Source organism: Pseudorasbora parva, chromosome 24 (genome assembly GCF_024679245.1).
Source record: "Pseudorasbora parva isolate DD20220531a chromosome 24, ASM2467924v1, whole genome shotgun sequence".
Taxonomy (NCBI): domain Eukaryota; kingdom Metazoa; phylum Chordata; class Actinopteri; order Cypriniformes; family Gobionidae; genus Pseudorasbora; species Pseudorasbora parva.
Window position 1 is genome coordinate 15,044,159 of NC_090195.1, and position 12,325 is coordinate 15,056,483.

The 12,325-nt window shown below is 37.0% G+C and overlaps 1 protein-coding gene across 6 annotated transcripts in view; it reads left to right on the forward strand.

Moving 5' to 3' along the window:
• Positions 1 to 12,325, forward strand: part of atp8a2 (ATPase phospholipid transporting 8A2) — a 64,931-nt gene that overhangs the window by 38,850 nt on the left and 13,756 nt on the right. For all 6 annotated transcript variants that reach the window (XM_067435547.1, XM_067435548.1, XM_067435549.1 and 3 more), the window contains 7 exons: positions 1,391 to 1,563; positions 4,084 to 4,267; positions 4,487 to 4,597; positions 7,218 to 7,292; positions 8,828 to 8,950; positions 9,472 to 9,550; positions 9,648 to 9,709. In XM_067435547.1, coding sequence (XP_067291648.1) covers positions 1,391 to 1,563; positions 4,084 to 4,267; positions 4,487 to 4,597; positions 7,218 to 7,292; positions 8,828 to 8,950; positions 9,472 to 9,550; positions 9,648 to 9,709 — 807 coding nt within the window. The remainder of the gene's footprint in view (positions 1 to 1,390; positions 1,564 to 4,083; positions 4,268 to 4,486; positions 4,598 to 7,217; positions 7,293 to 8,827; positions 8,951 to 9,471; positions 9,551 to 9,647; positions 9,710 to 12,325) is intronic.

Consider the following 12,325-nt stretch of genomic DNA (forward strand, 5'->3'; position numbering starts at 1 on the left):
AGTACATTTAAAATATATTTACTTTAAAATTTTATTTCGAATTGTATACTGCAGGTTCAAATTATAATCAAGTGCTTTACATGTCCTTTATTTTATTAGTCTACACGTAAAAATAAGTGTAGTTTAGAACACAAAAGATTATTAAAAACATAATGATGTTACTTAAAAAAGTTAACACACTTTAAAGTAAAACTTTTAATTTGACTGTGCTCTTTTTAAAACGATTGAAGTGTTGATTTTATTATTAATATTATAGTTCTTAAAAAATATATTTGGAGGTAAACTACGCACACTTTTTCACAAGGGCAGCGCAGTGCATTGTGGGATTGCCTTTTATACAAAAAGAGTGATGTGATGAAAGAGTAAAATGTGACAACTGTCTTAGGAGGTAACATAATTAGGTTTCCTACCTTTTGGAACAATCTTTCTGTCTAAATGCAAGCTTATGCAGCTCGCCAAGTTTTGGAGCAAGTCAATCGTTTCAGCAAGACATTGATTAGAGTCGGCAGTATGGAGTGAACTCATCCTCTGTGTTACACGAAAGCTGTCGTAGCGCTGACAGGGACTTCAACAGCTGCATTCATGTATGTTTGTGTGTGGATGCGTGTGGCCGCCAGCGCCGTGCCTCGTTGCGTGCTGCGTCGTCCACATGGTTCTCGTTACAGAATGAAGGATGTTTGTTTTCTCTATTAGTGATTATGTCCCCATTATCAAGATCTCAATCATAAACCACCTGCAGCCACAATTTAATACACACACGCATATATTACACCTTCTCTTTTTATCTCTCCATGTATTTTTGTCTCACACATTTGCCTTCTTATCTAAATGTGGACATACTAATAGACATCTGTTGTTTTTCTAAAATGCTAACTGGCTAGCTAACATCAAAGTTCTTGACAAACTTTCCTTTTCCTTCTTCCCTTCCTCCATCCTTGATCATACTTCTAACTCTCTCTCCCCTTATAAAGTTCTTGTTGGCCAACAGTTCATGCTTTCGAGTCCTTTAAGGGCTTAGAGTGTCTCGGGTGACAGGATGATGTGTAACAGGTGTGTGTGTATGTGTGTGTGAGCGGGAGAGAGAGACTGTGGCGCTAACAGCCCCAATGACACCACTTAAAACATCCCCTTCAACTTCCTTTGGCATTACGCTCCTGCTCAGATATGTGTGTGATCCATGTGTGTGTGCGTGAGAAGTGCATGAAGTGTAGTGTTAGAGAAATAAATGCGTGCTGGCATGCGTCTCAGGAAGGGATTGAAGTGCTTTTATATAGCTATGGACATGGTATAGAAATTAAACTGTAAAAATGACAAATATAAACGTAATGTAATATATTTATGGGTTTTCAGTAAGTGTGGCTATAAATTTGCTCCCTTTCTTGTCCCCCAGGCTACCAGGGCCACACTAACAGCTCATTGCTCCTCACTGGGTGACTCTCTGAGGAAGGAGAACGAGTTGGCACTCATCATAGATGGACAGACGCTCAAATACGCCCTCTCTTTCGAAGTGCGGCAGGCCTTCCTCGACCTTGCACTGTCTTGCAAGGCTGTCATATGCTGCAGGTATATGGACAAAAGCACACACAATCATCCCCAGAAATGCATCAACATCACTGCATTAAAAAACAAGCTAATGATAATCCCAGAAGTTATTGATCAGATGTTGCCCTTTAGTTTGGACATATTAATAGTTTATTTTAAGAAATAAAAATAATTGACACTGGGGAGGGAATCACCAAAGTATCTCGGTCACAATAGCCGTAATGTATTTCAGGTAGTCCTTATGTTATGGGGACAAAATGTCCCCACAAAGATGGCAATATCCGAAATCCTTGTCCTTATGGGGGACATTTTTTGGTTCCCATGAGGAAAACATCTATTAAATCACACAAAGTGATATTTTTTGAAAATGTAAAAATGCAGAATGTTTCCTATGATGGGTAGGTGGATAGGGGGCAGTGTAGGGGGATAAAATATACAGTTTATGCAGTATAAAAACCACCACGCTTATGGAAAGTCCCCATAAAACATCAAAACATTATTATTATTATTTTTTTAATATTAATCCTGCCTGTATTTCTTTGATAAAAAATACAGAAAAAAGCATTACATTGTGAAATATTATTACAATTTAATAAAATAAAAAATGAAATAATCATTTTGTATTTCAATATACTTTTAAAAATAATTGATTCCTGTGATGTAAAGCATATTTTTTGGCATCATTACTCCAGTCTTCAGTGTCACATGGTCCTTCAGGAATCATTCTAATATGCTGAAGTGATACCTTTTTGATGACTATTTTTTCAGGATTCTTTGGTGGATAAAAAGTAAAACAGAAGTTTTTGTAACAATATACACTACCATTCAAAGGTTTTGGTCAGGTTTTTTTCTTTTTTTGAAAAGAATGAATACTTTTATTCAGCAAGGATGTGTTAAACTGATAAAAAGTGATAGTAAAGATGTATATTGTTAGATACTATTATATTAATAAAGTAACCATTCTTTTCAAATTGTAATAATATTTCACAATATTACAGTTTTTTCCCTGTATTTTTTATCAAACAAATGCAGGCTTGATGAGCATAAGATATGTATTTCAAAAACGTTGTAAATTATTGTAAAGCGTAACATAAAAAAAAGTTATTTATTTTTAAACTTTTGACCGGTACTATATACAGTATGTCCCCAGGTTGATGTACAGGAAGAATATAGAGTTAATGTGAATATAAAAATGTAACATGAATGTGAATGGAATAGCTCAGATAATTTGGAAGAATTTGATGAGAAATGTTTAAGTTCGACTTCGATAATCTAAGCATTTTGAGACGGTCATAATTGTTTTAACTCTTGGGGAGACCTGTAAGATTGCTAGGATTTTTTTTATCAGGAAAAAATAAGAACGTCATAAACACAGGTCTTGGTTTGCTCTCCAAATAATCTCATTGTTGTCTCGGGGAAACATTTAAGATATTAAAGAGATCTTCTCTGGGGTTTTTATTTGTTATGGGTATTCATTCAGGCATTAGCACTGAACAGCCATGCTTGTGTATGTGTGTACTGCATGTGGCAGAGCATGTGTGTGCGTCTTGAAGTAAAAGGTTGTGTCTTGCCCTGGGTGACTAAATAACTGGTGAATATAAGCGCTTGGCTCCCAGAACAGAGAGGCTGTGCAGAGGTAATGTAATATACCGAGCTCTGTGCAAATGTCAAACTAATGACTCACTTACTGTCATTATACACTCACACACACGCACACAGGTAGACAATGCAGTCATTCACATCACATTGTTGAGTACTGTAAATGTTTATCTGGACATAATCTGAATATAAATAAGTATGCTGTAAGCTTCAGACAGTTCTGATTCGATAATAAATTGTGTTTCCATCTGTGAGAGGGAGTAATTGACTTGCTGTTGCATGAAGCCCATATCCGGACTGCGGTCTCTAAGGCCCTACAAACCGACTGAACCAACCCTTCAAGCACCCCCCACACTGTCCCGAACTGCACACATCCACAGACAACCAGCAGAGAGGAGCACAAATGTGTGTGTGTGTGCATTCCATGCACTGTTTCCTGAGTTCACACACTGTTTGTTTAAAGAGCTGCTTTAACCTTCTTATTTTCTGCTCAATTCCACCATGAAGAACATTAGCCCGCCTTTCATCTGCCTACGGCCTCCAATCTCCCCCGGCTCACTGAGCTATAGAGTTATAGTGGAAAAAGGGTGGAATCAATCAACACAATGACAAGAGAAAGTGCTTTGGGGAGGATTTGTCTTTTCGATTTTCGATTTTTATGAGTTTACCATGCTCACGATATTAGGGAAATCATATGTGTCAGTACTAGCTCATACTTTTCTGGACAACTTTAAAACTTTGTCTTGCAGCAGTTCTAGTATTATGGTCTGTGCAACAGCTGCCAAATAAGTAAATGTGTGTTTTCCCAAGTGCAATGTCTGATGACATCATCAATTTTATGACACTGTCCATTAATGCACATTATAAAACATATTTAAGAAAAATGTGCATTTTCCTTATATGTAACTTGAATGACTAACTTTTATCATATTTTTCTTTTAGGGTGTCTCCGCTTCAGAAGTCCGAGATTGTGGACATGGTGAAGAAGCATGTGAAGGCCATCACGCTGGCCATCGGAGACGGAGCCAACGACGTAGGCATGATACAAACGGCACACGTGGGAGTGGGCATAAGCGGGAATGAGGGCATGCAGGCCACCAACTCATCTGACTACTCTATAGCTCAGGTCTGACACACACAAACACACTCATGTGATTCATTATTCTGTGACTCGATCACACACACGCATCTCATCCTTAAAACTGTAATTACACTACCACAACACAAAACACACAGCAGTCTTCTGCCCACAGCGCTGTTGTATCCGGGTAGCCGATCCTGCTGTAATGGTTCACATGTGTTCCTGCGGGCAAACTAATTCTTCTCTCAACCTCTTTCTCTGTAGTTCTCATACCTGGAGAAGCTTTTACTGGTTCACGGGGCTTGGAGTTACAACCGGGTCACCAAATGTATCCTGTACTGTTTCTACAAGAATGTGGTTCTGTACATCATAGAGGTGCGTACATAACAGCAATCAAGTGTGTCTGAGACTTTTCAAGGGGTAGTTCACGCAAACGTATATTCTGTTATGTATCCAACCCATATTTTTTTCTTTCTTCTTTGAAACACAAAAGATCATGTGAACGATTCATGCTCTTTTCATTACAATGCCTTTCATGCTTTGTGTGAGGAACGAACAGAGCTATCTTAAAACAGGGTTGGTATTTAAAGTGCCCCTATTTTGGATTTTTTTAAATGACCTTTCAGGTAGTGTGTAACAGTTCTAAGTGAATATATATATATATATATATATAAGTATGTATGTGTATATGTGTATTAGGGCTGTCAAAATTAACCCGTTAAAGCAAAATAATTTTAACAGCACTAATTTTATTAACGTGCGATTAACGCAGCGCATATTTTCTGTTTGATCCATGGTCCGTAGAGAAATTGAGATCAGCCAAGACGTAGAGGATGCAGCAGCAAACATTAAGTGCAGTTATAGACTACATTAGCTAGTATATTTTCTGTTTAACTTTTATTAGACTCCAGGTCAAAAGAATAATGCGTTTTTTCATTGAGCGCACTCTCTGCAGTCCGAGCACGATGCACTGAAGCTCACTCTCGTTCATGTCTGAGGTAAATCATTAACACCATCACCACTTACAGTACATGTGTTTTAATGAAGTAAATACATTACAATCGGCTAAAACTAATACACAGGTTACTTTTCTGAATAAGAGCGGTCCTGAGTCCGCGTTTCTCACACTGTTCGTGTGAATCGCGGCACAGCTCGGCACACACACACACACACACACACACACACACACACACACACACACACACACACACACACACACACACACACAAAATACCTGCAGTTCGATAGGGAATGCACATCTCTTAAAGGGGCCGCACTATATTCCTACTCGTGGAATATGGACCTCCTCCAGGTATGGTGCGGTACTGGTGCGCTCACAGGTCCGCATGGCAGCTTTCACATTACCAATTTTTCATACGAACTGCGCCCTGTTCTGAATTAAACTGCCGTTGTAAAAACTCCCTTTATTTATATTCTGAAAATGAGAGAAATCACTGCTTATTCTGAATTTTTAAGCTTAGGTTTAAGAGACATGAACAAGTTCTTTGAAAAACATCTGTGACCTTTGATACATGTCTAGTCTTCATGCTCTGAGTATGGTTTCAGTAATAATAAAAGTCCAATTGCATAAAGCATGCATATTTGTCCATACCCATGTTGATTTGAATATTAAAAACTTGAAACATATTCATTTGAGGTACATTTAGAACTGATAAAAATGTTAAATGTTATGATTAAATTGTGATTAATCATGAGTTGACAATATGCGATTAATCGATTTTTATTTTATTTTAATCGATTGACAGCCCTTGTTTGTGTGTGTGTGTGTGTGTGTGTGTGTTTTAATTTCTTATATATATATATATATATTAGAAATTAATTGATCAAAATGTGTGGATACCTTTTATATACAAGACAATTTTATAAAAAACATACAGTTCATTTTTGTTTTCTTTTTTGGAAAGAAAGTCAAACTGTTTGGTCAAACTGTTCCTTTAAACAACATAGTTTTGTCTTTGGAATGTGTTGTACTTACATGGTATGAGTTCAGATCACTTTTTAAAGAGAGTCATCAAACTAGACCTTATCCACACACACACACACACACACACACACACACACACACATGCTTACACACTTTTTCGCTCCTTTTTTTCACACGGACACCCTTGCGTACATTAAGTAGACTGCTTGCAGCTGTTTATGGAAGTGTTTGACAGTGATAAATGAGATGCCCCCTCTAGTTTCTGCTTTCCATCACACTCACACACACACACACACACACTCTCACAGGCACAGACAAAGAGCCGCTGACCCCTATCTATAGTGGCTGGGTCCTTCCAGTTCAAAACTGCATACCAGATACACTGTCATCCGAGAGCTGTGTATGCGTGTGTATCTGTGTGTGTGTGTGCTAGGTAAAGTGTGAGCTTTACTGACAGGGTCACCATGCTGTTCATTGGAGCATTTGTCAGCTGTGCCACCCCCTAAAATGGCAGCAGGTGCAGAAAAATGCCCCCTCATCCCCCCTGAGGACTCGGCCTCTGTGTATCGGACTGTGTGCTGATGTGGGTGGGTGTGTGTGTTATGGGTAGATCTGGGTAAAGGTTAAATGTTTAGATGTCTCTATATTTTTGGAATGCGATTGTCTGTGCACATCTGTCCATGTGTTTGTGAGAGGTTGTTTTGGGGGTCTTACTTAGGATTAGCTTCCAGCAAAGAAGAGCTTTAAAGGGCAAAGTTCACCGACTGTCTTTGTCTTCATAGCAGAGACATTGTGGGGGATGGACAGCAAGTGTGTGTGTGTGTGTGTGTGTGTGTGTGTGTGTGTGTGTGTGTGTGTGTGTGTGTGTGTGTGTGTGTGTGTAGCCTTTTGTTTGTATGAACTGACCTCTGCCTTGAGTTTGATGTTGTCCGAAAGCACTTTGCTAGATGCTTTCCATGTTACTCATCTTATTTGTGTCCTCTCATTATCACAGGATTGATTCTTCTCACTTCTGTATTTTTAACAAACTTCCACCTCTTTTTTCCACAGCTTTGGTTTGCATTTGTAAATGGTTTCTCTGGACAGATCCTGTTTGAACGGTGGTGCATTGGCCTGTACAATGTGGTATGTGTGTGTCTTTTTATCTCTCTTTTTTATAGTGTTATTTTATTTAAACCCATACCCACATCATAGGTGCACTACTGACAAGGCTTTGGCAGCATCAAATGTATCATTCATAAAAAGGCAATCCCAGAATGCACCGCAAATTTCATGAAATGGTTCATCCAAGATGTTGGACAGATCCAGCTTGGTCAAGATAATTGTCATAGCAATAGACCAATATATCAGCCTATCTTTGATAGTTTTTGATTCATCAGCAGATTAAAGGTAGCTTGGGTCCGCCCTCCTACGTACTTCGGCTCAATTTTCATTTTCCTTCAGTACTCCGTTTGCAGTATATTCTCTGGTTTTCTCCGATCAAATTTTAACCGATCCAATCAGTGAACAGAGGGAGTGACTGAGACTCATGTTGATGTCGTGCGCTACAGTCTATGGCTTGAGATGACATATGTCATGACCAAACGTTAGTGATTGGTTATGGCAGATCCAGAGTGGCTCTGGGCAGATCCAATAGTTCAACAGAGTACCCACTTTTAACGAAATTAACGCTTGTCAATGGAGAGTGGCCAGACTCTCTGTACCAATTAAATGTACAAGAGTCTGGTAGGACCAGTCTAGATAAAAGGGCCCACTTTGCAACAATTATGTATAATAACTATTTAATTTGCTTTTATTAAAATATATTAAATACAAAAATTCAAAATTTCATGTCAGTAAGATTTTCTAAATGTTTTTGAAAGAAGTCTCTTATGCTCATCAATGTTGCATTTATTTGATGAAGATTCTGTAAAAACAGTAATATTGTGAAATATTATTACAATTTTAAAATAACTTTTCTATTTTAAAATATTTTAAAATTAAATTTATCCTTGTGATGCAAAGCTGAATTTTCAGCATCATTACTCCAGTCTTCAGTGTCACACGATCCTTCAGAAATACTTCTAATGCTGATTTGTTGCTCAAGAAACATTTATTTTATTTTTATTATCAATGTTGAAAACCGTTGCTTGATATTTTTGTGGAAACCTTGATACTATTTTTTCTGTAGTCTTGAATGGAAATTAATAGAATATGTATAGACAGCTTAAAAGAACAACGTGCATTTGAGATTTTCATTTATTAATGTCTTTGTCACTTTTAATGCATCCTTGTTAAATAAAAGTATTGATTTCTTTCTAAAACCATACTGACCACAAACTTTTAAACAGTAATGTACATATACCTCCTCTCTAGATATCAGCATTAGTCATTGCACAGCTATTAGTCGACCACTGTCAGTGAAAGAAAACATAGAATTAGAATTCTATTAGTTAATTCTATTTTACAAATACACCAAAACCCACAATTTAAAATAGTGAAGTTTTACTCAGTGTTTTTTGCTGTTGTTGCTATGTATGAAATCCATTGCAAATCAGATTCTTCCAAGTCAGTGTTCCAAATCCGAGTTGTTTTTGGAACTATTTATATATTGTACATCATATATATATACACATACACACAGTATATAATATGCTACAACACTTTCATGTATGTTTCAGATCTTTACTGCTCTTCCTCCTTTCACCCTGGGGATAGTTGACCGGCCATGCAGTCAACAGAACATGCTACGATTCCCTCAGCTGTACCGCATCACACAGAACGCAGAAGGTTTTAACACTAAGGTACCATACAACAAGAGTTCAGTAGCTGATACAGAGTCACATTTTCAGTCACAAATTACTCATACTGTCACGACAAATACTGCGAGACGTATAAATCTGTCTGCAGTGAGTGTTAGACTGTTATTATGATCAGCGTGCTTGTCTACATCCTGTTATAATTGATTGATTGATGGTCTGATGTGGTTCACAACGTCAGCGGGTTGTTTGACTTGTGATTTCCCTGTAGATAAACAGCAGCGCAAGAAGCTCTGCTGCCATCCAGATAATAATGAGATTCATGAGGCTGAAATAAGACAGTCATTCATTTATAGCTGGGGATCAGTGTTTGTATGTGTGTGTGTTTGTGTGTTTTAGGGGTGATCTGGGGGACATTGCACTAGCAGTGCAATTGCAGAGAAGCTGTTTGTGTGGGCTTTGTGTATCTTGGCATTAGTTTGTCTTGACTGACTCTCCCCCTCTCCCGTTCCTGCTTTCTGTCCCTCCCTTCCTCTCTCTTTCATTGCCTCTTTCTCTTTTTCCAGGTCTTTTGGGGTCACTGTATAAATGCTCTCATTCACTCCATTATTCTCTTCTGGTTTCCACTCAAAGTCCTGGAGCACGGTAACTATCTCAAGCACTCACAAGCACACATGTAGACCACTCCGGCTTGAGTGTGTCGTTTGCTAAGTATCTTTCATCGCCCCTTTTGTTTCTTCAGACACTCCCTTTGACAACGGCAACAGTGTCGACTACCTGTTCGTGGGGAACATCGTCTACACGGTGAGTTGTCAGCGTGGCATTTACTTCTCCATAGCTCCCTGCCAATGAGAGGTCACACATCATTTCCTTGCTAGTGCTGTTATTCCGTTCGCTGGCCGCCAATGTTTACACTGTAAACTTGTTCATTTCTCTTTTCGCTGGTTATTCTTGAAAAAAGTCCTTGTGAAATGATCCCATAACTCAGAGCAAGAACGACAGGAACTCTGCGGAATCTGATCAAAACCGACAAGGCCGCTCACCAGTGGTTTTTGTGGGCAATTTATGACTGAAATTCTGCATTTCAGCTCTAGTATTTATGGTTCTGACTGGAATTTAGCTAATTTATTACTTAAAGTGCTTGAAATGGTTTAGTTTTTTTCTGGCCTATTAAAAGTTCATATTCTGAGTGAGTTTTCCGTACACAAATCTATTTTTGTGGTCCTAACTACATACTCTACATACTAAACAAAATCATACTTATTTGTTAAATATTATTAATATTTATACAATTATTTAGTAAAGTATTGGGGGGGGGGGGGGGTTTAAATGCCATTTATTACAACTAGGGATGTGGAAAAAAAATACATATTTTCATCTTTTTTAGTGAAAAGCTAGTAAATTAAATAATAAAAATGTCAAATAAAACTGTGAACATACAAATGTGTTATTAAATTATTGAAATATCAACTTAAGCTTAAAAAAAGGTTGTAAATCCCGGAATATTTAGACTAAATATCAGGGATAGTTCACCCTAAAATGAAAATGAAGTCATCATTTACTCACCCTGGTGTTGTTCTAGTGCAGTACGCACTTCTTTTTTTATTTTTATATTAATGTACCACTAACACTTGTCCATGTAATGGCAGTGAATAGTGACCAACATCAAGATTTAAAAAAGACACAAAAGTATCACTGAATTAATTCTACATATACTTTTTTCTCTGAGGTGAAACCATCAACCAGCGTTTTAAAAAATAGTTTTTTTGTCTTTTATTTATTTATTTATTTTGTAAATTGTAAATAGACAAAAAAAATATACATATCCATATGGAAACACATGCATATACATGACCATAAAATACACAGACAGTTCATTGCTGGGTACAAAGACAGGACAAATAAACAGGAAAAGAACAAAGGAGAAAAAAAACTGAGAGAAAAGAAACAAATACACTTGACTGTAAAATCACGCTATTTAACACCTTAGATGCAAGTCACTAAACTAATTTATCACTACTTTATCACTACTTTATCAGATTATATTAATTATTTCAAATTTCAAGTTCATATTAAAAGAGGGCTCCATATTTTTCTAAAAGCAGTCATTTTGTTTTTAAGTAATTTTTCAAGTGCCAGTGTGTCTATTATTGGATAGAACCATTGGTTAATGGATATTTTGTTCTTAAAAATAGGTTAAGTCTAGTAGTCCAGAAATTATCTTAAAGTCAATGGATTTATTTCACAAGCTGTATTTTAAATATTATAGCTGTGGTAGAAATGCAACCTCTGAGATAAGTTTTGATATGCTGAAACCCTCTCAGAGAAGTTGTCTCTTAGTTCATCGCCTTTAAAGTCATGATAAAATGGAGGTAGAAACAGATATTTCATATCTTTCATATTTGACATACATCCAAGTGAAATGGATTAATAAAAAAAAGAAAATAATGGAAGATGGTGACTTAATTGAATCCATCAGTTGTTGATTGGATGGAGAAGGAGCTGAATGCTAGTTTGTAGTTAATTGAAAGAAAGGGGCGGGGTTTAAGAGAAGAAAATGATTAGAGAAGTCCTGCATACATCACCAGTTTTGATAAAGATTTCAGGAAAAAAACAACAACTGGTGAATTGTTCACAATAAGATTAATAATCTGCATTTAGGAAATAGGGTGAAATTTATTTCATGCTAACTTCTGAAAAAAATCTGAAATCTCTGACACAAAATATTAAAGCTTTAACAAAAATGTAGTCTAGTTACAGTAGATTAGTCGATCACCCTGTCACATCCCTAATTACAACAAAACTCTTGTGAATGTTTTGTCGCTTTAAGTACATGTCAAAATCCAGTCAGTAAGTGAGTTAGATGTTCATTCTGTATTTGTTTAGGAAAATAATTCATTATTCAAATCCTAACCCTTGCTCAAATCAATTCATCAAAAGAACCAGCTCAAAAGAATCACTTGTTGCAGCATGCAGAAGAAAGAAGTTGTATTATTTTACATTTAATACAGACTGCAAACTCGACTTAAACTTTTTTTTTCATGCCACTTTTCAGCCTCTAAATAGAAAACAACACTGGTCTACACTGTACAGTAAATGTGTGTCACTAGTGTTCCCTCCCCATTAGCCAATCAGTAAACAGTATTTCACTTCAGTGAACAATATTTTTCCAAGAATTATAAAAACGAGGCCATGTGTGTATGTGTGTGTTACCCAGACTATTAAATACAGTACATTGGAGGCGATACTAGACTCTAGCCATTAAAACAGTAATGAATGAGTCCCATGGGGAGGGAAGTCTTTGTGTGCTGGTATTTCTTTTCTGTTCCTCGCAGGCTTCTGTGTGCCAGTATGTGTGTACAAGGATTACTTTAAGGGCTAAATGTGTAATTGTGTGTTTTAAAGCAGCGTACATCGCTA